Here is a 23,796-nt window from a genome sequence, read left to right as displayed (position 1 = left end):
GAGCCCTGATTGCGTCACTGCACTCCAGCCTGGGTTACAGAGTGAGACCCTGTCTCAAAAAAAAAAAAAAAGTTAATAAATAATAATACTTTGAAAATGAAAGCTAAAACTAATAGTCCAAGAGATATATCAGCAAAAGATATAAATAGGCAATTCTCAGAGACAGAAAAGCAGATTACTTACGAACATGTAAAAAGACACAACAGGCACAGTGGCTCATGTCAGTAATCGCAGCACTTTGGGAGGCCGAGGTGAGCAGATCACTAGGTCAGGAGTTCAAGACCAGTCTAGCCAATATGGTGAAACCCCATCTCTACTAAAAATACAAAAATTAGTCAGGCATGGTGGCAGGCGCCTGTAGTCCCAGCTACTCACGAGGCTGAGGCAGGAGAATCGCTTAAACCCAGGAGGCAGAGGTTGCAGTGAGCTGAGATCGAGCCACTGCAATCCTGCCTGGGTGACAGAGCGAGCATCTGTCTCAAAAAAAAAAAAAAGACATTCAGTCTTAATGCTAGCCAAGGAAATGAAAGTACGAAGTGACAAAGAGATGGCTCCTGGTTTTCACAGGTGGTCAGAGGCAAGGAGGGGTGTAGCCAGGGTAGCATGAATGAGGGGAAGTTCTAGGAGACCAGGAAAGAGGGCGACAAGCGGGTGGGGGTGTTAGGTAGAACTTCCTTGACCAGTGGCTTTTACTCTGAATGAGATAGGCAACAGTTGCAGGCTTTTCTCTTTTGGCAAGGACACATTATCTTTTTATTTAAAATATGGTAATAACATTTCAAAGAAAAAAATTAAAGCCAGTTGGAACAAGGCAAGGTTCACAGCTGCCTTGGGCCCCTAGTCTAGCTGGAGATGCCCTGGCAAGCCCCAGGACAGGCTTCAAATCAGCCCTAAAATCCAGGCTATACTGCCAGCCTCCATTATCTGCCTGCATTCAGCCATACGTAGTCATCTTCATCTCTTCTTCCCCTGGCCCCCAAAACCAAGCTCTTCCTACTCTTGCCCCACAAACCATCCAGAAAGTGGTTGTTTGTCCTGAAGGTGTGAAACCCATTCACTCTTTTGTTCCTTCCTCATCCATTAACACATAATAATCACTAAACCTCAGTTTCTGTTATGGGCTAAATTTTGTCCCCTGAAATTCTTATGTTGAAATCCTAACTCCCAATACCTCAGAATGTAACTGTATTTGAAGAAAAGGTCTTGAAAGAGGTCACTAAGTTAAAATAAGGTCATTAGTGTGTGCCCTGATCCAATATGACTGGTGTCCTTATAAGAAGACAAGATTAGGTTGGGCGAGGCGGCTCATGCCTGTAATCCCAGCACTTTGGGAGGCCGAGGTAGGTAGATCACCTGAGGTCAGAGTTCGAGACCAGCCTGACCAACATGGTAAACCCCATCTCGGCTGGGAGCGGTGGCTCACGCCTGTAATCCCAGCACTCTGGAGGCTGAGGTGGGCGGATCACCTGAGGCCAGGAGTTTGAGACAAGCCTGGCCAACATGGTGAAACCCGGTCTCTACTGAAAATACAAAAGAATTAGCCAGATGTGGTGGTAGGGGCTTGTAAACCCAGCTACTTAGAAGGCTGAGGCAGGAGAATTGCTTGAACCTGGGAGGCAGAGGTTGCAGCGAGCCGAGATCATGCCATTGCACTCCAGCCTGGGCAACAAGAGCGAAACTCCATCTCAGAAAAAAACAAACCAAACCAAAACAAAAACCAGACATCTCTACTAAAAATATAAAAAATTAGCCAGGCATGGTGGTACACACCTGTAGTCCCAGCTATTCAGGAGGCTGAGGCAGGAGAATCCCTTGAACCCAGGAGGCGGAGGCTGCAGTGAGCCAAGACTGTGCCACTGCACTCCAGCCTAGGCGAGAGAGCAAGACTCTATTAAAAAGAACAAATAAATAAAAAGATGAGATTAGGACACAGGCATGTAGAGAGGGAAGACACCGTGAAGACGATGTAAAGACATGAAGAGACGGCCACCTACAAGCCAAGGAGAGACGCCTCACGAGAGGTCATGTGGTGGCCATCCTTACTAGGAGAAAATGTCACACACACACTGTGCTGGTAGTGAGGGTGGAGGTGACAGACATAGATGTAGCCTCCCAGTCAAGCAGACAGGTGGGCAAGGAAACGGATCATCCCACTAGAGAGGGGCACAGAGCTCTAAGGAAACACGAGGGAGGGACGATGCCTGCAGTCACGCTCTGGGAGTAAACGACAGGCAAGTGACCTCCTTTGGTGAGCAGGTTATATGTTTCAGTTCCCTCCGCTCATTCCACCCACAGCCCCCCAAGCCAGCAGACAAGTCTCTCAGGTTAGCAGACAGCACTTGCTATATGCCAGGCACATAGAGTATAAGATACACACAAACACACACTTGCGTACATATGTGTATATATACACACATAAATAGAACAATACAAACATATACGTATGCATGTGTATATATACACATAGAGAGCAACGTGTGTGTGTGTGTATATATATATATAGATATTATAGATATACAGAGAGAAAGACACTTACTCTTACCTCCTGATGCCAGCTTGGACATGTAGCTTTCTCTGGCTGACTCCAGGAACTGATGCTGTAACATCATGGTCTTACCAAACATTTGCTCCACACTGTCAGTTTACAAAACCCTTTTATATTTTTTATTTCATTTGATCCTAACAACAACTGAGTGAGGTAAGCTGGGCAGATCTTATTTGCTCCACTTTGCAGATAAAGAGACTGAAGGTCAGGGAGTTGAAGTGACTCTCCCGCAGTCACACAGCTCATGTGTCAGAGCCTGGACAAGAGGCCACGTCTTGCCGGGCCTTTGTTCTTTCTCACACAGCACACTCTTGTTTTGCTCTTGAAAATTAGCACCACTTCAAAAAAATCTACTTTCAAGCAAACCTCTTATGTCAAAATTCCAGGCAGGATTTTGCCATTTCTCTGAGAATTTAATTTTTTCTGAGGATAAACTCTCAGCACACAGAGAAAATAATGTAAACGTCCATCAACTGGGAACCTGATAAATTTTGGTGTATTCATATATAACCGTTAAAAAAAACACACACAACAGATAATTCTACGTGTGCCACCATGAAAGATCTTCAAGATAATCAGGTTTTTTAAAAGGTGGCCAGCTGCAGTGGCTCATGCCTGTAATCCTAGCACTTTAGGCTGAAGCTGGAGGATCGCTTGAGCTCAGGAGTTTGAGACATAGCAAGACCCATCTCTGCAAATAATAACAATAACAAAATTAGCTGGGTGTGGTGGCACACACCTGCAGCCCCAGCTCCTCTGGAGGCTTAGGTGGGAGGATTGCCTGAGCCCAAGAGGTGGAGGCTGCTGTGAGCTGTGATCATGCCATGCCCTCCAACCTGGGCAACTGAGTGAGACCCTGCCTCAAAAAAAAAAAAAAAAAAGCAAGCTCTAGATATTTGTGTATGAAAAAAACACTATGTAAGCTGCATATATATGTATATATACATAAAAATACATCTAGATGGAGTTTCTGTTTGGGATGGTGAAAATGTTCTGGAAATGGATAGTGGTGATGATTGTATAATATTGTGAATGTACTTCATGCCACTGAATGACACTTAAAAATGAAAATGGTAAATTTTATGTTATATTATTTTACAACAAGCAAAACAGGTTAAAATATATGTATATCTGGAGGGCCACACACACAAAAGTGTCATCCGCGGTTACTCTGCAGAAGAGCCAGGGGAGGGGGAGGCTGGGTGAATTTCACTTATTTTCCACCTTACACCTTTTTGTGGTGTTTGAAACTCTAACTATGATAGTATATAATATTTATAATACTAAACAACCAAAACAAAAACAAATAACATGAACCCTTAAATCAAAGGAGGTGTATGCGGCAAGATTCTGGCAGGGCAGAAAGTGGAGGCATAGAAGATAGCGCTTCGCCCCCAGCCCTGGCTCAGTACATTTCTGGTGATGACCTGCCGGGGTTTAGAAGGACCTCAGCTATACAGAAACTTTCACGATAATGGTATTTGGTGAATATGGTTACATTTATATATGAACACAAAAAACCAACTACTGCTGGTAAATAGCATGATCACTATTGTTATTATCCAATGCTGTAGGGACGAGATGCTTTCACCAGCAGACCAGTGAGATGAAAGCGGTTTTCCGATCCATCGTATCAGCCCCACTGCAACTGTAAGCTGGAGACCCTCTGGGCCTCAGGAGCTCAGGCTGCCTGGGCAACGCAAGGGAGGACAGCGGCGGAGGGGGAGCCAGGAGGGCCGCGCCTGCCGCCCTCGCTGGTCGCCCTGGCTCTGGAAGCCGTCCCGCCGGCCCCAGGCTGTTGAGGGCGCCTCCTCAGAGCTCCTGGGGCCCCTGCAGCTTCCCCAGCAGAAACCCGTGCATCCATCTGCTAGCCCGAGCCGCCTCCGCCCGGAGCTCCCCGAGCCGGGACCAGGCCTCTGCCCCTCGGTGCCCGCGCCTGTGCCCCTCCCGCTGCGGGTCGCCCGCCTGGGCGCAAGGCACAGGAAGACGCCCCGCCAAGCCGTTGCCCACTGCACCGAGTTTTTCGGAGACTGCGAGAGGAAATGCCGCTTGGATTTTAAAACCGTCACCGATACGCTACAGATGAACATTTCACTGGGATTTTAAAGAGACGAGCCTGAGCCTGCCGAGCCACGCTCACGCCGCCCCTCCGCCCTGGCCTCCCCGCGTCCGGCTCGGGGTCGGGTCCCTCCCCGGTCAAAGCCACGCCGGTTGTGCTGCGGGCTGGGCAGCTCTCCCACCACGCCCAAAGCCCAGGCGGCCGGGACCGCCGTCCCAAAGTCACAAACCACACCCGTGAAGGACGCCCTCCGCAAGACAGAGAGGAGGCTGGGCCTGGGAAGGAACCTCCGGCCCTTCCTCCCCGTGCAGCCAGGGTGGGCTCCCAGCCCCGTGTTGCCGCCAGCCGCGGCTCTCGTGCGGTTACTGGAGCAGCAGCCCCGCCCCGCCGGCCCCCAGCTGGCTCCTCACTCGAGGTTTCCTGTCGAACGCTGCCATCCAGGGCCCGGGTTATCGCGCGTGATCTCCCATCTGAGCTGCTCACACGCTGCCGCCCGCCCCCACTTGCGGTCCCTTGCCCCCGAACCGCGCCCGCCCCAGGCCCCGCGCTGAGAGGCCAGGCCGTGGATCTGCGCCGGGCTTGGGCGCTGGGGGCTGAGGGTCTGGTTTTTAGATATCAAAGGAGCCCGACACCAGCGTCCCCCCGAGAGGCAAGGAGAGGACCTGGCCTGAAGCCTGCCTTCGGTGGTAGGCACAGTGGCCAGGATCCGGCCTGGCTCCGGCTGGCCCTCCAGGCTGGGAAGGTCGGCGCTGCCTCCTCAGGAAGCCCCGGAGAGACGCAACCCTGTGAGGCTGGGCCTCCCCACCCCCAGCCTCCTCCCCCTTCCTCAGGTAGCAGCGAGGAAGCGCCAGGGGTCTCTCTGTTCTCACACAGGGGGACTCCAAATGTCGTCAAACCTGCCACTCTCAGAATCAACAGCTGCTTTCATTTTGAGCCCTGTGAGCAAAAGTTTCAGGGCTTTCCTGGCACACATACCCAGTGCATGGAGAGCACCGAATTTTACCTTCCCCTCTAGAGTGGGACATTCCTGTGTGGAGCTCCGGGAATCCATGCCCACACTGCCTGTGCCTGGGGCTGTGTTGGCTCCCACCCAACTGCAGGAATGAGGGGCCACGGTTCCGAGGGAAGTGGCCGCGTTGACAACCACTGATAGAGCTGTTTCTGGTTGTCTCTGGCTTGAGCTAACCAGGTTGCATGACAAAGTACTTATGAAAACTACAGATGCAGAGACTTTTGGAAATTTTTAAAAGACAGGAAAAAAGGTGATTGAGACAGAAAAAGGTAGTTCTAGAGTGAGAGGGGTTTCTTTCCTCTTAACTCACAGCAAGAGGCCAAGTCCTCTGCGGTATTTCCAGAGCAGGTGAACGAGACTCTCTGAAGGCTGGCCCAGGGGTCTGCCTTGTCACACGTTCCCCCAGCTTCTCATGTACACCACCGCTCTTCGGGGACCACCACCTTCTAGGTTGGATGGGTCTGGAAGATTCTACGAATATACCCAGCCCTACCTGAGCATTTGCAGAAAGCCTGCTCTGTGAGGGAGGGCAGCCCCAAAGCTCTCTGCTGTAGACACAGAACCCAACAGGGACTACTGGTGCCACACTCTGTCTCTTCTGTCAGAGAAGCACCCAAGCGAGCCCTGACTTTGACACTGCATGGCCATCTAATGTTCATTCCTCAAATTTTGCCATGTTAACGTGTACTCTTACAGGGACATCTTACCTAACACGGCTGCCTGAAGATCTGCTTCGTTTAGAATATGCTAATGAGGACAGTCCTGAAATTTCTTCCTCTCTTTCCAGCCCTGCTTTCTCTACCTCCAGTCGTTTTCTGAGGACCAGCGTGGTGGGTGCTGGTGTCTGCCTGGAAGACCTCACACCCACAGTGTCTTGGAAGATTCCGAAAGCAGTGTGAGGTACCAGCCTGCTTTAGGGCTAGGAGCTGGCACGGTGGGGGTCTCAGGCTGCATTCGCACATTCTCAGAGGTGCTTTTGCTTCTGAAATGGAGCCACAAGCTGCTCTGGGCCATTTAGAGACTGAGTGGTTTGCTCAGGGCTCTATGGAAGTGGGAGGTGGGGGACCTGGGCACTCTGTAGCATGCTTAGTCCCCCTGGCAGGGTTAGAGGTTAGCTGGCCAAAGACAACAAGTCCAGTTCCCAAACAGACCAGAATGACTAGCAAAGGAGAAAAGAACAAGGACACATTGAAGCCGGAATGGAGCTAGAATCTTGCCTCTGTCCATCCTTCACTGGAGCTATCCTGGATGAAGAAGGAACCATATCACCTGCAAAGCCTGGAAGGGGAGCCCTGCTGTGAGCTGAGCCTTAGTAAGCCTGTGAGTTCAGGAGGGAGCACACGCTTGTCTGTCGGTCTGTTCCTGGGCAGGCGCTCTTGAGTTTTCCTAAATATTGCCCAGAGCCCTCCATCCAGATACTGCCCTTTCCCTTCTTCTCCACTGATGGTCTCCAAGCCTTTCTCAGCTTTCATCTTCCCCTAAGGATTCCTTCTCCCAGAGCTCCAGCCCATTCCAATGACAATTGCATTTGTTGTTTTTGTTACTCTCATTGTGTCAAATGGGTTATTTCCTATGCAACTAGATTGCAGGTTGCTCCAAGGTATAAACACCATGATTTCTAGTTCCTTTGTTTCTACCACTGCAGGACTGTAAGAAGCCCAGTTGTGGGCATCACTAGCACTCAGTAATTATACAATTGCTCGGATAATTGAGAGAATGATTGATTGATTAGTGGTCATTAATGCCATAAAATGAATGAATTTTGCCCCTTACATTTCCAAGAACCTATGAGTTGGAAGAGACCTGAGAGAACATTTTTATGGGAGCCTACACCAGTGCTATCACCTAAAGTGTGTAACCTTAGGGAAGTTCCTTCACCCCTGGTTTCTGTGCCTCCAAAATACTGGTGTTAATACAGTAATTTCTGATTCCTTCCAACTGTGCCCCGCTCAGCGATCCAGTGTTCAGGCTAGTCATCAGGAGAAAGCTACTTAGGATTTCCTAACAAGCAGCCACCACAGAGTGTCACATTCCCAAACACGCTCTTCACCGTCCCTGCTGTCCCGATGTGGCTGGCCCTGGTGTGGGCAGGAATGAGTGGGATTGGGATGTTTTCTCACAGGTCTTTCTCAGGTGAGGTCCCAGGCTGTGACCAGGCCCCTGCCCTGCGTGTGACTCAGGCCTAGCCCCTGCTGGGACAGGAATGCCACCCAGCACAGAGTCCTACTGGTGCCTGAATAAAGAACAGACTGGAGGTTCACCTGAAAGGGGCTGCCAGCCTTCTAGGGGGGACCAGCCAACTGCTCATAATGACCCTGTGTTCAACTCCTATTACGATGAAATTTTTCAGCTTGACAAACTTTTACTCATCTTTCAAGGTTCGGCTCAAATGTTACTTTCTCTGGGAAAACTGCACTACTTTCAGCAAAATTCATTTCCCTTGGATGGGCATCTGTTTCTTTCTTTTCTTTCTTTCTTTTTGTTTTTTTTTTTTTTTTTGAGACAGAGTCTCACTCCCTTGTCCAGGCTGCAGTGCAGTGGTGCAGTCTTGGCTCACTGAACCTTCACAATGGGCATCTGTTTCTGTTCTACGGAGTGACCTAAAAGTCAAGAATCATGGAGAAACTGGCTGGGAGTGGTGGCTCACGCCTGTAAATCCCAGCACTTTGGGAGGCTGAGGCAGGCGGATCACTTGAGGCCAGGAGTTTGAGACCAGCCTGGCCAACATGGTGAAACCCTGTCTCTACTAAAAATACAAAAACAATTAGTTAGCTGAGCGTTGTGGTGTGCACCTGTTATCCCAGCTACTCAGGAGGTTGAGGCACAAGAATTGCTTGAAGCTGGGAGGGGGAGGTTGCAGTGAGCCCAGATCGTGCTGCTGCACTCCAGCCTTGGTGACAAAATGAAACCAAGTCTCAAAAAAAAAAAAAAAAAAAAAAATCATGGGGAGAAATTTAGTTGCTTAAACAGTATATTAGTTATATTTTCGCAAATAATATAGTTCAATAGTTTTTCTGTAACTCTTAGATACCTTTTCAGGTGAAGTACCTCTAAATGTCAAAGAAATGGGTCCAGGTGCAGCACACCAACATGGCAGCAAGTATACAGTATGTAACAAACGCTGCACGTTATCGCACAGGGTACCCTAGAACTTAAAGTATAATAAAAAATACAAATAAAAAAAAATCTCAATAAGATCAAAAAAAAAAGAAAAAAAGAAGATGGGTCCAATGGTTAATTTTTCTGTAAAAGTTCAAGAAATAGCACTAGACTTTCTTCTGGCTTTTTTCTTGTACGTTTTTTTGTTGTTTTTGAGACAACGTCGCTTTGCCCTATCACGCAGGCAGGAGTGCAGTGGCGTGATCACAGCCACTCAACCTCCATCGTCGCTGGGTTCCGAAGCTATTCTCCTGCCTCAGCCTCCTGAGTACCCTGGGATGCATGCGCACCATCAGCCACACCACGGCTAATTTTTTGTATTTTTAGTAGAGACAGGATTTTGCCATGGTGGCCAGTTGGTCTCAACCTCCTGAGCTTCAGGTGATCCGCCCGCCTGTAGCCTCTCAAAGTGCGTTTTTTATTTCTGTTCGGATTATAGGGCTTGAGCCACTGGTGCCCTGGGGCCTCTTGTACCTTTTTTACGATTAACAACTGGACTTGCTTTAAATTTAAGAGAACTTGGCCGGGCGCGGTGGGCTCAAGCCTGTACATCCCAGCACTTTGGGAGGCCGAGGACGGGCGGATCACGAGGTCAGGAGGATCGAGGACCATCCTGCGTGAAAACCCCTTCTCTACTAAAAAATACAAAAAACAGCCGGGCGAGGCGGCGGGCGCCTGGTAGTCCCAGCGTACTCGGGAGCTGATGGCAGGGAGGAAGATGGCGTAAAACCGGGAGGCGGAGCTTTTCAAGTGGTAGCTGGAGACATCCGGCCACTGCACTCCAGCTGCTGGCGGCCGATAGAGCGAGACTCCGCTCTAAAAAAAAAAAAAAAAAAAAAAAAACAGTTTAGAATACTTCCCGAAAAGGTGTGTGAAGGTTGAAGAAAAACATGAGCATATTATTGGAAAATGTGGCTAAAGTTCGATTTAAAAGTAAGTTTATGGTAATATTTCTAACTTTTAGATGCTCTGTAGTTCTTGGCACATTTTTCACTAATTATTTGGTGACAGGTCTGTCTCCATTAAAAATTGAGAATTCCACAAAGTCTGGGATATCTTTTATCCTTCTTTAACTCTTCGCTCCCCAGCTAACCACCATGCAGTAGCAATCATAAGGGTTTAATGAATTTTAATGATCAAGTCAGGTCGGTTCTCCCCGAATTCTTGTCTTTGGGGCTGAACCCATGGCGGGCTTCCTGGCATCATTCGTGTGTTTTCTACTCTGCCTCCCTAATCCTCTGAAAGTTTGACAAAAATAAGATTATGGGCCAGGTGTGGTGCCTCACGCCTGTAATCCCAGCACTTTGGAAGGCTGAGGTGGGAGGATGGCTTGAACCCAGGGGTGTGAGACCAGCCTGGGCAACATGGCAAAATCCCGTGTCTACAAAAAATAGAAAAATTATCTGGGTTTGGTGGTGCACACCTATAGTCCCAGCTACTTGGGAAGCTGAGGTGGGAGGATCACCTGAGCCCAAAGAGGTCCAGGCTGCAGTGAGCCAAGATCACATCACCGCACTCCAGCCTGAGTGACAGAGCGAGACCCTGTCTTAAAAAATAAAAATAAAAAAGAAATAAGATTATGACCAAGAGCCGTATGTCTCAGATGTTGAAGGGCAATATACCTGTGCTTCAGAAAAATCTGCCCCGTGTGCCGAAAGGTGCAGAAAGGAGAGCCAGCTTCTCAGCAGACCCCATGCCCCTCTACTAACTACTCCCATGACCTTGGGGAGTTATTTCTTCTTTTTTAAAAAATTATACTTTAAGTTCTAGGGTACATGTGCACAACGTGCAGGTTTGATACATAGGTATACGTGTGCCATGTATCCTGCACCCATCAGCTCGTCATTTACATTCGATATTTCTCCTAATGCTATCCCTCCACCAGCACCCCCACCCCACAAGAGGCCCTGGTATGTGATGTTCCCTGCCTTGTGTCCGTGTGTTCTCATTTTTCAACTCTCAGGGAGTTATTTCTGAGCTCCTGAGTCTGGGCTGGGAGACACCAGGGGGACAGGGCACACACATTTGCAAGTCTCCTATTCAGGCCATGCTGTCCAGGTAGCCAGAATGAAGCCCAGCCAGAGCCAAAAGGCTTTCCTGGAGGTGTGTTTGTCAGTTTGGCAACCCTCGATGTGCCCAGCCCACGCGCTGTGAGCATTCGCCTATGACGTACTTTGCGTGGATCAAAGGCCCCACAAAGCCTGCCTCGCCTGCAGCTGCCACACTGGGGACATGCTGGGGACGTGGGCGATCATGGGCTGAGAGCCAGACTGCTGGGCTGGCGCCTCCCGTGGCAGCTTTCTCCCATGGGAGGGAGCTCACCTTGCGGCTTCCAAACTCAGCCTGGGCCGCCCCCAGGCATGCTACCTCTTCTCTTTCTCTCTCTGTTGTCCCATAATGTGGGTCCTCAGGACCTCTCACCTGGACCCAGGGATAAATGAGATCCACTATCAGAGCCAAGGGCAGCATCAGCAGCACCCTAGAGCTATTTCTGCTTGTTCTAAATCTAGATTTATACTATGTGTAGACAGCTAGAAATACAGGTTTCACTGTAGAAAAGAGACTGAAAGAAATTACAGCAACTGTTAGCAGTGGTTTCATCTCTGGTTTGTGAAACTATGGCTGATTTAAATTTTCTTTATGCTTTCCCTTATTTTCCAAGCTTTATAGGATGTAAGAATATATAATTTTGAAATAAGAGAAAATAGTCAATCAGGTGTGGTGGCTCACGCCTGTAAGCCCAGCACTTTAGGAGACCCAGGCAGGCGGATAACAAAGACAGGAGTTCAAGACCACCCTGGCCAATATGGTAAAACCCCGTCTCTACCAGAAATACAAAAATTAGCCAGGCGTGGTGGTGGGTGCCTGTAGTCCCAGCTACTCAGGAGGCTGAGGCAGGAGAATTGCTTGAACCCGGGAGGCAGAGGTTGCAGTGAGCCGAGATCACGACATTGCACTCCATCCTGGGTGACAGGCTCAAAATAATAATAATAATAAAAATAAAAAAGACAAAATAGTCAAAGTACATTTTTGATGCCTTGTATTAACCTCCCTTCTGTGACCCCCACCTCCAAACCTTAGTTGCACTTTAGGTCAATGAATATCTAAATCACTTTGCATTCTTCGGGCACACACCTCAGGAGAGAAATATGCCTGATATGATGCTGGATTAAAGATTGGTTCTGACCAATTCACAGAGTATAGGATGCCCACAGGAGGCAAGCTGAATATTTAGTGTGGTGTCTCATGGGACTTGGCCACCATCACAGGCTAGCTGGTGCCCAACCTGTGTGGAGCCCAGGCCCTCTCCCCACCTGGCTCTCTTCAAGCTTAGGAGGCTCCTCTTCCCACTCAGGGTTTCACATTCTCCTTTGATATTCGAGGACATGGACTAAGTTGGGATTTAGGGTTGCTCTTGGGTTACCAGCCAGCATCCCTGAAACCCCATGCCATTGGGGCCCTGTGACTATAGAAGAGGTCTTTGTGGGCCACACAGTGAGTCCAGCAACGAAGCCAGACCAGTGTGGTTTAGGGAACAGGCCGCAGCAATGGGCAGGAATGCTGGCAAAGCTGTGCCTCCTATGGCTCTCCTCGACACAGAAGTCACAACCCAGGTTGGGGACCTAGGCGTCTCTGCATGTGTAGGAGCCTGTGTTTAAACGAGTGTATCTACATACACGAGAACTCAAGGGAGAGAACTGCACAGGCGGCCTGCCCTGGTCTAAACCAGAAAAGGAGGAGAACTGTTCCTTTTGGGGGCAGATCCCTGCTCGCTGCTCGGAGAGGTGTGCCAGGGTTCCCCCCGCTGGGCCACTTCCCCCACCTGAGTTCTCTCTACAATGTCCAAAGAATGGGAGCAGTAAAAGGGGGCCAGGGCGATTCTCCCACCCCCTGGAGAAGTCTGCCCTCCCTCCCTGCAGGTCTGAAGCCCTTCCAGCCCTCCTCCTCCCCTTCTCCTTCGTCATCCCGTCTTCAGGCTGATACACTCCTTCCCTCTGGTTTTTCTCTCAGTTGTCTCTTCCTTGCATTTTCCTCCCTAATTCCCTCCCACCAGCCTTATTTTCTTCTCCATCATCTGTGCTTGCTCTTCCACCTTTACTCTTGATAGCCTCACTGCCTGTCTCCTCAGATAGTCTTGGGTGGCAGGTTACCTGGCAGTGCTGGCCCTAAGACTTTGGGGACTGCTTCTTTTGCTTGGTCCAGCTCTCTCTGGAGGATGGACAGTTGCTGGGCCATCCCAGGAACCCTTCCTGGGTTCCCTGTGTGACTTTTCTGCATTGCCACTTAACATGGGTTGCTCTCAGCTATTTAGCATAGCAAGTCACACTATCTGTTCTGGTGCAGGAATCGTCCAGGGAATTGCAGTCAAGTCTGCAACGTGACCTATGGCCTGGGGCTAGCAAGCCTTTCTTAATCTCCAGGCAGGCCAGGTACAGACAGCAAACCCACGCTTACATTGGCTGTCTTTTATATTAGCACACCGGGATGCACCCAATTAGTAGTGCTCATTCCTGCCTCCCTTCTGACTTCAAATACCTAAAGCCCCTCATATCTGGAAGCAGGGACCTGAAAAAGTCATCATTTCTTTCTTTAAAAGGAGAAAGGGAGAGGGAGGCTAACACACATACACTTATTCACAAAAAATAAAAGATGGTTTCATGGAGTTAGTCTGCTGGGATATTTAGAATCCAGATTTGTAACTTGCATCTCCTTTCTCTTGATCCTGCATTTCAGCCTCCAATTTAGTGGGAACTTGAACTGAACTGTGCTAATTTATTAGTTGGGCACCAAAGAGTCATTGTTTTGTGGAGCAAAATTAACTTTGAACATTAAAGAAAAAAGACCCCATTGCAATGATTGGTTAGAATTTGATCTGGATCTACATAGATTAATTCTCTAAAACTATTAAATTAAGGAGAATGTCAACCTATGGCCTGAATTTAAATCAGTGATTCATTCGGCTAATGAATTTTCCTTTTTCTATGAGTACTATGTCCTACACATTTACAGGGGATGGTCAGAGAAATGGTGACAAAGAAAAGGAGGTTTGTTTGTTTTTCATGTTTTGTTTGCTGTCTTAAGAAGCACACAGTCCTGGAAATGGCCTTCTCATTTCTTGAGACAATAAAACATCCCAGAAATCCTGACCCCGGCTAATAAGACACATGCCTTTAATAACAGCCTCAAAAAGATGCCCCTGTGGTGGAATGTGTTGTGTGTTTGATTGTGCTAGTTTTACCACAGAATGTGCCAGTTGTGGCTGGAAGTAATTGCCTTTTCAGTGGACAACAATAAAACTGTTTTCAAGTTCTCTTCCTTTGTGAAGCCTAATTTATAAATGGAAATAAGAAGTTTCTAATTTCCCCCAAGCAGATGCCACTCTCCTTGAACTAAAATCACCTTGGGATTGCACCGAAGTCCAGCATGAAGATGCGGTTTTCCTGCGTTTCCAACTCAGGCTGACTGAAGGTGGCTTGTTTGTTTCCCCAAACACTTGGCTCCAAATACAGAGGCCTCCCTGCCGAGTGATGGGTTCCTAAAAACCTCTGTTTTTCTTTAGGGGAAGATGGATTTAGTTCCAGTTCTGAACATCTCTGGGGGCTGCTTCCTCCAAGAATGGCTCAGAAATCGTCCCCTAAGGAAACTCTGTGGGGAGAAGCTTCCCTCAAACTCAGGACTGGCTGCTTCCTGCTTTGGACAAGGATGCTGGCTCCTAAAACAGGGGCCAGTATCTCTTGAACTCTCAAAAGCTATTTTATCATTCTCAGCCCCCACTCTTATTCTAAAAGTAGAAAGCTAGGGAAACAGGAGTGAGTAGAAGAAGAGGGGTACAAAAAGGAGAATTTTGCCTGTAGTTGTTCTAGCTCTGAAATGCCTGGGGACAGAAGATAACAACACTAACTTGAAACTTCAATTGTCTCTGTTTTCAAGGCAAACACTTTTAATTAGACAAAAGCAAAGGGAAAGAAGAATAGAAGTACAGTTACTGAAAAGGCCCCAAGATTGCACTATTTATCTGCAGTGTGTGCTCTGTAAAAAAACAAAAACAAAAACAACAACAAAAAAACAACAACAACAAAAAAACCGCAGCACCCTTTAGAGAGCCATGTAGTGTTATTCCAGCTCTTTCTTCCCCTCTCTCTCCATTTTACATTTATTTCCTTTTTATTGGTTTCACTATCTCTTGCTTTTTCTCTTCTCCCTCCAATACTCAATCTTCCTGTCCATATGTTTCTTTCTTTCCTTCCTTCCCCACCTCCTTTCTTCTCTTTCAAAGACCTATCCAGACACAGAATCATGTGTTTACAAGCCTCACACACAGAGTTGTTGGAGAAGGCGCTCCCCGCCACCCACCCTGCTAGGCCAACCTGCCGCCGGTGGCCAGTCCCTTGTAAACCAGAGATCAGTGAGATACAAAGTCGCTCATAGATGCCTTCCACCTTCCTTTTTTTTTTGAGACAGAGTCCCATTCTGTTGCCCAGGCTGCTGGAATGCAGTGGCGATCTCGGCTCGCTACAACCTCCGCCTCCCAGGTTCAAGTGATTCTCCTGCCTCAGCCTCCCGAGTAGCTGGATTACAGGCTCCCGCCATCAGGCCTGGCTAATTTTTTGTGTGTATTTTTAGTAGAGACGAGGTTTCACCATGTTGGCCAGGCTGGTCTCGAACTCCTGACCTCAGGTGATCCATCTGCCTAGGCCTCCCAAAGTGCCGGGATTACAGGCATGAACCACTGCACCCAGCCCCTTTCTTCTTCACCTGTAGTGTTTCTCTAGTTTCTTGTAGCTCAGCGACTGGGAAGTGAAAGAATTTGTTTCCCTGAATTATTTGGGGGAATTTATTTATTTCATAGCAGCAGGAATTATTTATCTAGCCTAGGCTGCCAGAAACTTCTGAGCATCTAGTCATTTGGAGGTCATTGATGACTGGCCATGCCCTCTCCATATTTCTCTGGCTACAGTTAAAGCAGTTCTTTGAGCAGTCAACTGGGTGATATTAACTCACTATCTTTCTCCTCTGCTAATTTGAGTGTTCAGATGATGCATGGCCAGACGCATGCACACACTCCTGACAGCAGTTGCCAGGGAATATTGCTTTTCTGGACTTTGACACCAGCTCCAACTTTGAGAGGAATTTAAGTGATATTTACTGCATAGAAATTCCTCTTTGGAGCTTTGCTCTTCTGGTTCAGTCTGCTGACAACACGTTAGATTTATTCTGGCATCAACTAGCTGCAGAGCCCAAGACTCAGACTTAATTAACTTCATCAGGGACTTGAGTTGCAGCTTTGGAGTTCGAGGCTCAGCACAGATCTCAGTATTACTACCAATCACAGCACTCAGAAGTATCTAGAATCAAACAAATGCACAAACAGAAGAATTCCTCCCTCTTTCACAGTTTTCTGACTATTTGCCAGTTAACTCTGACAGCCTTTAGAAAAAAATCAGTTTGTACTGATCCAAGCTGCTAGATGTTTTGTGTATTAAATTTAAGTCCATTTTAATATTATACCACGGTAGCCTTTTTTTAATATTAGAATTTAGAACTAATGTTATCAGGGAAATTTCCATTTTGAGATAAGCTACAGAATAATTATTGCCTTGTCCTGCTTTTATCCCCAATTTTCCCCTCAGTTTTTTTTTTTTTTTTTTTTTTTTTTTTTTATACGGAGTCTGGCTCTGTCGCCCAGGCTGGAGTACAGTGGCCGGATCTCAGCTCACTGCAAGCTCCGCCTGCTGGGTTTACACCATTCTCCTGCCTCAGCCTCCTGAGTAGCTGGTACTACAGGCGCCTGCCACCTCGCCTGGCTAGTTTTTTGTATTTTTTTAGTAGAGACAGGGTTTCACCGTGTTAGCCAGGATGGTCTCAATCTCCTGACCTCGTGATCTGCCTGTCTCGGCCTCCCAAAGTGCTGGGATTACAGGCTTGAGCCACCGCGTCTGGCTCCCCTCAGTTTTAAGAGTCAACCGAATACTGAAAATAAAATTTAACCCTTATGAGGAAAAACATGTGTGTATGTGTGTATATACATATGGATAGTACCTATGCAAATGTATTTTCATATGCACATATATACATACGTGTGTGTCATGAGTACCATGTAGCAATTTCAGTTTTCAAGAGCCGGGCCTGTAAGGAGTCAAGTGAGTAAATGCCAGCCAATGTGAGCCCAACAGGCTGGAGCCCCTTGATTAGTTAGTTAATGTGCAAAGGCTTCAGGAGGCCCACCTCCTGTTCTAGAAGTACTTTATCGTTTTCAGTCCCAGACCTGAACCAGGAGGCAACAGAAGATTTATTACAGATACTCATTTTGGTGCCCTTTTAAAATTTATCGTGTTCTCCAAGCTTGTTAACAAAGATTTGCCATTCGCTCCTGGCTAATTTCAAGGTTAATCTGCTTTTCTGCCGCCCTTCATGCAAACGCAGAGTCACCCTGACTCATGACACTGTGCCTCGCTTTCCCACCTGAAAACCATTTGGAATGTTCCAAGGACACAAATTCCAAAGGGGATTTTCTGTTCAACAGATCATTCTGTTGGATTGGATTATTACTACCTTCCAGCCTGCTTCTTTGCCTCGGTGACTCAGAAGATGAGCACTTTGCAGTTAAATAGAAAGCACTGAAATGTTTACGTTCCCTCCCCAGGACACTAGGGCAGGTTGGTGCAGAGCACAGCCCTAAGTGTTGGGAGCTGGCTGTTAAGAGCAGCCTCTCCTTGGGCTGCTGGCTTTCAGTCATCATTTTGGACAGTTCTAAGCTTCTGCTTTATTATCGGATTTATTTGTCTGTCTGCACATCCCCCGTCATGCTCTCCCCAGCCTCCTAACCCACCCACACGAACCCCAGCACAGTTGTTCATATGCCAGTGACCTAGGGCCTCCGTCTGGTCACTTTAATAACGGTATGGTACTTCTGTGGGCTATTTCCCATCATGGACACTTTCTCATTCTAGACATTTGGTAACAAATAGAAGCATGAGAGGCATATTACATGCCAGAGTTCTCCAATCCCCTTAGCCAATTCATAATTGACTTTTAAATCATTTAGGCGAAAAAGCAAATAATAATAGCTTCAGTGTTCAGTGGCTAATAAATTCGAGCTCATGAAAACTGAGGGAGAAGGCTTAGACCATAAAAATTAAATATTTATGAAGATACTACACTCACACTGACATATAAATGCACATACACATACATTTTAGGCGTAGCTATTTATTTTTAATTCCTTATGTGATATCCAATGAGAAAACATTTCCAATAAAAAAAAAAAAAAAAAAAATGAGGGGAAGATTTATTGCCTCCAAATTAATATAAGAAAACATCCCTGTAATAGCTATCCTCCTCCCCCAGTAAAAGGAAAGAAAAAAGATACACAAATATTGAATTGACAAAATTATATTTTCTCTATTGTGAGAAAGGCAAGTTAATGCCCATAAAGAACTTAGAGCTCCCTCAGTTGAAGGATGCTCTATAAATACAAAGCATTGTTATAATTTATTATTGAACAGAGTCAATTTTTTCTTCTGAATCATTTTTCAAACCTCTCATAGCTCAGGCCTCTCTGATGGGAGCTCTGACATGAAGCCAAAACACCTCTTCCAGACATGGAGAGACCATCAATCAGTCTAATTCGAAGACGCCTCAAAGTCAGCCTCCTGGTAGCCCAGCAGGACCTGGTTTAGAGTCTTCTTCCTTCAGTTACACTCAGTGACTTACATAGAGAGCTCAGATCACCAGGCTCATCTCAGGAACTCACCAGACCCCTGGGAAGGGCTGGTATTTCCACCCTGAATACTTTGCTCCAAGTAAAGGGAAACCAAGGCTAAGAACCCTCACTTTTCTTTTCCCACCTTTGTTCTTAGCCCTGCCTTCTGCTACATTGTAACCAACAAATCCACAGTGGCTAAAATTCCCAGTCATGCAGTCACTCCTAGACAGAGATCCTCCACCTGGCTGACCTGTTGTGAATGAAGGGAACCAAAAAATAAAGTGCTCTCTTTACTTCCAAGCAGGGAAAGGAAGCTACATTCCCAAACACAGAGAAGAGCAAACTGCAATAAAAAAAAAAAAAAAAAAAAAAAAAAAAAAAAAAAAAACAGAAGTTCCTACCACTAAAAAATACACGATCTGTTTTGCTTTGTTTTGTTTTGTCTTTTTCCTGGAGTGCAGTGGCACAATCTCAGCTCTCTGCAACCTCCACCTCCTGGGTTCAAGTGATTCTCATGCCTCACCCACCCGAGTAGCTGGCACTACAGGTGTGTGCCACAATGCCTGGCTAATTTTTGTATTTTTAGTAGAGACAGGGTTTTACCATGTTGGCCAGGCTGGTCTCGAACTCCTGATCTCAAGTGATCTGCCCCCCTCAGCCTTCCAAAGTACTCCCAAAATGCAGCCTCCCAAAGTTTGGCAAGCAGGATTTATACATTTGTGGCGCTGAGTCCATTTAAATCGTCCAAATGTCCAGATCCACACCAAGAGCCCACAGGGCTAAGGAGTTGGGTTTGAAGATGGGGACGTATTTGATTTTCAGTTGTAAGATCCAGTTAAACAAGGGAATTCACTGGAGAAGGAAATCGAGTCTTTCCCTGTCCTCTGGCATTGGATTACTTCCCAATATGCTTAAATGGTTCTTGTTGATGTTGGGACACTTACTACACTTATTAAGACAGTCACAGACATTGACTCTGCATATTTTAATCTGACATTTTCTGTTTTCCAAGCAATTTTATTTTCAAGAACAATGCATGTCTCCCCTCCTCACCCTTTTTTTTCTTCCAATAATTAGGCCTGAAAGCAGAGTAAGAGATAAAGGAAAGTGTTCAAACAAGTGATCTAAGGTTCTAGAAAAAATATGTCCTAGTCATTACAGAGCTGTTTGAAAGCCTGTGATTGGCCTCCTATAGTCACTGGGGCACAGCCTCCTTGGATGACATTTCTGCCTCTCCTAGATGTCTTGGAGAGAATCAAGAGTCAGGCCTTGGACCTCTTCTCTAATCTTCTTACACACTTCTTTTGTGATTTCATCTATTCATTCTCAGTACTTTATTTATTTTTTATTTATTTTTATTTACTTTTTTGAGATGGAGTCTCACTCTTGTCACTGAGGCTGGAGTGCAATGGTATGATCTCAGCTCACTGCAACCTCCGCCTCCTGGGCTCAAGTGATTCTCCTCCCTCAGTCTCCTGAGTAGCTGGGATTACAGGCGCATGCCATCATGCCCAGCTAATTTTTGGATTTTTAGTAGAGATGGGGTTTCACCGTGTTGGCCAGGTTGGTCTCGAACTCCTGACCTCAGGTGACTGCCCATCTCAGCTTCCCAAAGTGGTGGGATTACAGGCCTGAGCCACCATGCCTGGCCTTTTCTCGGTACTTTAAAATATCATCCATATACTGTTGACCCCACCACTTAGATCTACAGCCCCAGTTCGCTCCTGAATTCCAGACTTGAACATTCATTCAATATCTCATGGACAACTCAGCTCTACTTGTCCTAAGTGGAACTCCTTAGTTCTTCCCCAACAAACCTGCTCTTTCTGGGGTCACTGGGTAACATGAGGAAGAATTGGATTTCTCAATCCAAAACTGGGGACGATATTTTTTTTATTTCCTATATGACTTTTGGGCTTACAGAAGTAAAAATGTTAATTGTAAAAACAAAACAAAACAAAACAAAACAAAAAAACCAAGGAAAATATAGAAAAGTGTTGAAAAGAAAATAAAAATTAGCCAAAAACCAACCACTCAAATATAATCTTTAACATTTTGCTATATTTTCTTCTGTTTTTTTCTAATGCTTTCTTTTTTTCAAAATTAGGATCATATGTTAAGGTTTGTGTTTGTTTGATTTTTCTTAGTATTACTTATTTTTTGACTATTTTGAGGTATTGTTATGTATAATAATTTACTCAGCCATGCCCTTATTGTTAGAAATACAGGTTATTGTTGATTTTTAGTATTATAGTGCTGCAGTCAACATCCTTGAACATAAATATTTTATTCTACTGATTCCTTCTTTTTTTTTTTTTTGAGATGGAGTCTCGCTCTGTCACCCAGGCTGGAGTGCAGTGGCACGATCTCGGCTCACTACAACCTCTGCCTCCCGGGTTCAAGCAATTCTACCTCAGCCTCCCGAGTAGCTGGAACTACAGGCACCCGCCACCATGCCCGGCTAGTTTTTTGTAGTATTTTTAGTAGAGGTGGGTTTTCACCATGCTAGCTAGGATGGTCTTGATCTTCTGACCTCGTGATCTGCCTGCCTCGGCCTCCCAAAGTGCTGGGATTATAGGTGTGAGCCACCGTGCCCAGCCTGATTATTTCTTCAGAATAAATTAAGACACATGGAAACATGTAGCCAAAAGAAAATGTATTTTCTGGAAAGTAACTGACCCCTAAATTTAAAGAAAATTGGCTCTATCTTTCTGGAAAGTAATTCAGCTTTACATTTTGTGGGCTATTTAAACTTAGGCTGACTTACTTTCCAGAAAGACAAAACCAATTTACATTCAGCAGTTTTCGAGAGACTCTAATTCATTGTGTTCTCACCACACTGGGTATTATCATTAAACAGATACACAGCAAACGAAACAACTCAACCTGACCAGTAAGCAAAAATAGTCTAATTTTAAAATTTGCATTTTTTTGAATAGTGGTAATGTTGAACATTTTTTTCATGTGTTTTCTTCACCCTGTGTATTTCCTATTTTATGAATTGTGTGGTGATGCCTTTTGCTTATTTTTTTGTTTATCTGTTTTAGAGACAGGGTCTCATTCTGTCTCCCAGGCTGGAGTCCAGTGGTATGATCCTAGCTTACTGCAGCTTTGAACTCCTGGTCTCAAACGATCCTCCAGCCTCAGCCTCCAGAGTAGCTGGAACTACAGGAATGAGTCACCACACTCAGCTTTATTTTTCTTTTGATGTACCCTCTTACAAAGTGATTTCTTTTTTTTTTTTTCCTGTTTTTCTTTTTTGAGACAGAGTCTTGTTCTGTCGCCCAGGCTGGAGTGCAGCGGTGCGATCTCGGCTCTCTGCAACCTCTGCCTCCTGGGTTCAAGAGATTCTCCTGCCTCAGCCTCCTGAGTAGCTGGGACTACAGGTGACCACCAACACACCCAACTAATTTTTTGTATTTTTAGTAGAGATGGGGTTTCATCAAGTTGGCCAGGCTGGTCTCAAACTCCTGACCTCACGTGATCTGCCTGCCTCAGCCTCTGAAAGTGCTGGGATTATAGGCATGAGCCACTGTGCCCAGCCCTAAATGATTTCTAATAGCATATTATATATTAAGGATTCACCCTTTTCCTATGGTATATATTATGAATATTTTCCCTCTTTACCATCTACCTTTTATTTGGTGTCTTTGACACATAGAAATTGAAATTTAAGTCATCAGATTTTTGCTTTTACTCATATGCTTAGAAAATCTTTCCTCATTTTGAGATCAAAGATCATCCACTTATATTTTCTTGGGGGTACTATTTTCAATGTCCTGATAAAATGCTCACAATAAAAAATTAGGAAGTGTTTTAGACTGCAGTTCAGGTTGGCAGAATTATGCCTATGGCCAAATGTGTTTGTATGCACTCATACACAGTGTGTGCACATGGGGGAAGGCAAGTCTAGCAAAATTTGTTTTATCTATTTAAATGCGTTACAATTAAGAAAGCAAAATATAGATTTTTTTTTTCAAGGGGACAGTAACAACGAAGCCAGGAATTCTGTTTCATAGCTGTGTTAGGGAGGGTATTGCTGCACATCTAGTAGGATTTTGCTGGCTGTTGAAATCAGGTCCTCCTGCAGATTGTGTATTTATCGCAGTTTTCTTTAAAGAAGTAAAATCAAAGTGGGCAAAGGCATCTGTCAGAAGCGCTCTAAATATGCAGATATTCTTGAGGGAAACACAACATTACTCATCTTGTGTCTGACCCTCTTGTGTCTGATGCTGCCACTCTCACACACTGTGAGGGCCTGTTTGGCTTGGTGTCCTCATGGCCTAGTGACCTCCATGGCCCTAGAGAGGATTTTTTGTGTGTCCACCCCTGTGCAGCCTGCATGAAGGATCAGTGAACATTTGCTAGTATGTGGAATTCCTTGGCCTTCCCAGCAGCCCTGCCCACCTGCTCCTCTGGCCTGACCACCTTTGCCCTCCAGTTCGCACAAGTATTCTACCGCTGGGGCCTTGAAGGATATCAGAGGTCTACTCCTTAGGTGTCTTCTTCAAGTTTTACACAGACACACACACACACACTCCTCTGTAGTCTTATAGGGAGATCTATTCTGAGGCCTTTCCTAAAGAGCTGTGGTTCTATATTCAGACTCCCTCTTACACCCTCTGGGTGGTTCTGTGACCTGAGATAGCCAGCTGTCCCGAGCCGCCCTCCACTGCCCAGGGGGCAAGTGTGGCTTCTCCTGTCCCCTGCTTGCCATCTCCTTCACTCTGAGCCTTTCTCTCCTCCAAGGCCCATCTGAGGGCAACTGCAACCTGCATGTTGTTTCGAAAATAAGGTTGCTTCCTGCCTACCTGCAGACCACCCACGCCCACAGGATACTAGGAGAAATGTCACTTAGCCGCGCTTACAGCCAGTGATTCACGGAGCTTCTCACCAACTCCTTCAACCCCAACTGCAGCTTGAGAATGAGGCGCTGTTATTATTCCCATTAGAAAAAAAATGGGAAGGAACAGCCCAGACCAAGTTCACACAGCTGGTGAATTCGTGCAGAACTGGGAGTCCTAGGTCTTTTCTGCTCTGCCACAGGCAAGTCCACGTTCTCTCTTTGAGCCAATGGTCACTCTGTTCTGCAAGATGATGATGTGTGTCCGGTCAGCATATAGAAACCCCTCTCGTAAGCATTCCTGACTGGAGACCTTCCAGACTTTGAGGAGCTCTCACTGTGAAGGGGAACTCCTTCCTGCACACTGCAGCCCCTCACTTCTTTGCTGGGGAGTTTTACTGGTCACCAGCCTCCTTGTCACACTGACTCACGGATCTACTAGCTCTGGCCCTGGAAATTAACCACTACACTC

At 46.4% G+C, this 23,796-nt stretch overlaps 1 protein-coding gene across 5 annotated transcripts in view; it reads right to left on the bottom strand.

Annotated features, from left to right (window-relative positions):
- The window catches only part of CD247 (CD247 molecule), a 92,982-nt gene that overhangs the window by 22,384 nt on the left and 46,802 nt on the right, over positions 1-23,796 (bottom strand). The window contains exon 1 of one of the 5 annotated variants that reach the window (XM_017867607.1): positions 2,543-3,142. The exons of 2 other annotated variants lie outside the window; for them this stretch is intronic. In XM_017867607.1, coding sequence (XP_017723096.1) covers positions 2,543-2,624 — 82 coding nt within the window. In that variant the 5' untranslated portion in view covers positions 2,625-3,142. Of the gene's footprint in view, positions 1-183; positions 275-2,542; positions 3,143-23,796 lie in introns of those variants that run through there. 2 more of the 5 variants (XM_017867608.1, XM_017867611.1) reach the window with 2 other exon arrangements.

Source organism: Rhinopithecus bieti, unplaced genomic scaffold (genome assembly GCF_001698545.2).
Source record: "Rhinopithecus bieti isolate Rb0 unplaced genomic scaffold, ASM169854v2 scaffold_3763, whole genome shotgun sequence".
Lineage (NCBI taxonomy): Eukaryota > Metazoa > Chordata > Mammalia > Primates > Cercopithecidae > Rhinopithecus > Rhinopithecus bieti.
The sequence above is the reverse complement of the archived record's forward strand: the minus strand, read 5'-3'. Positions and strand labels throughout refer to the sequence as shown.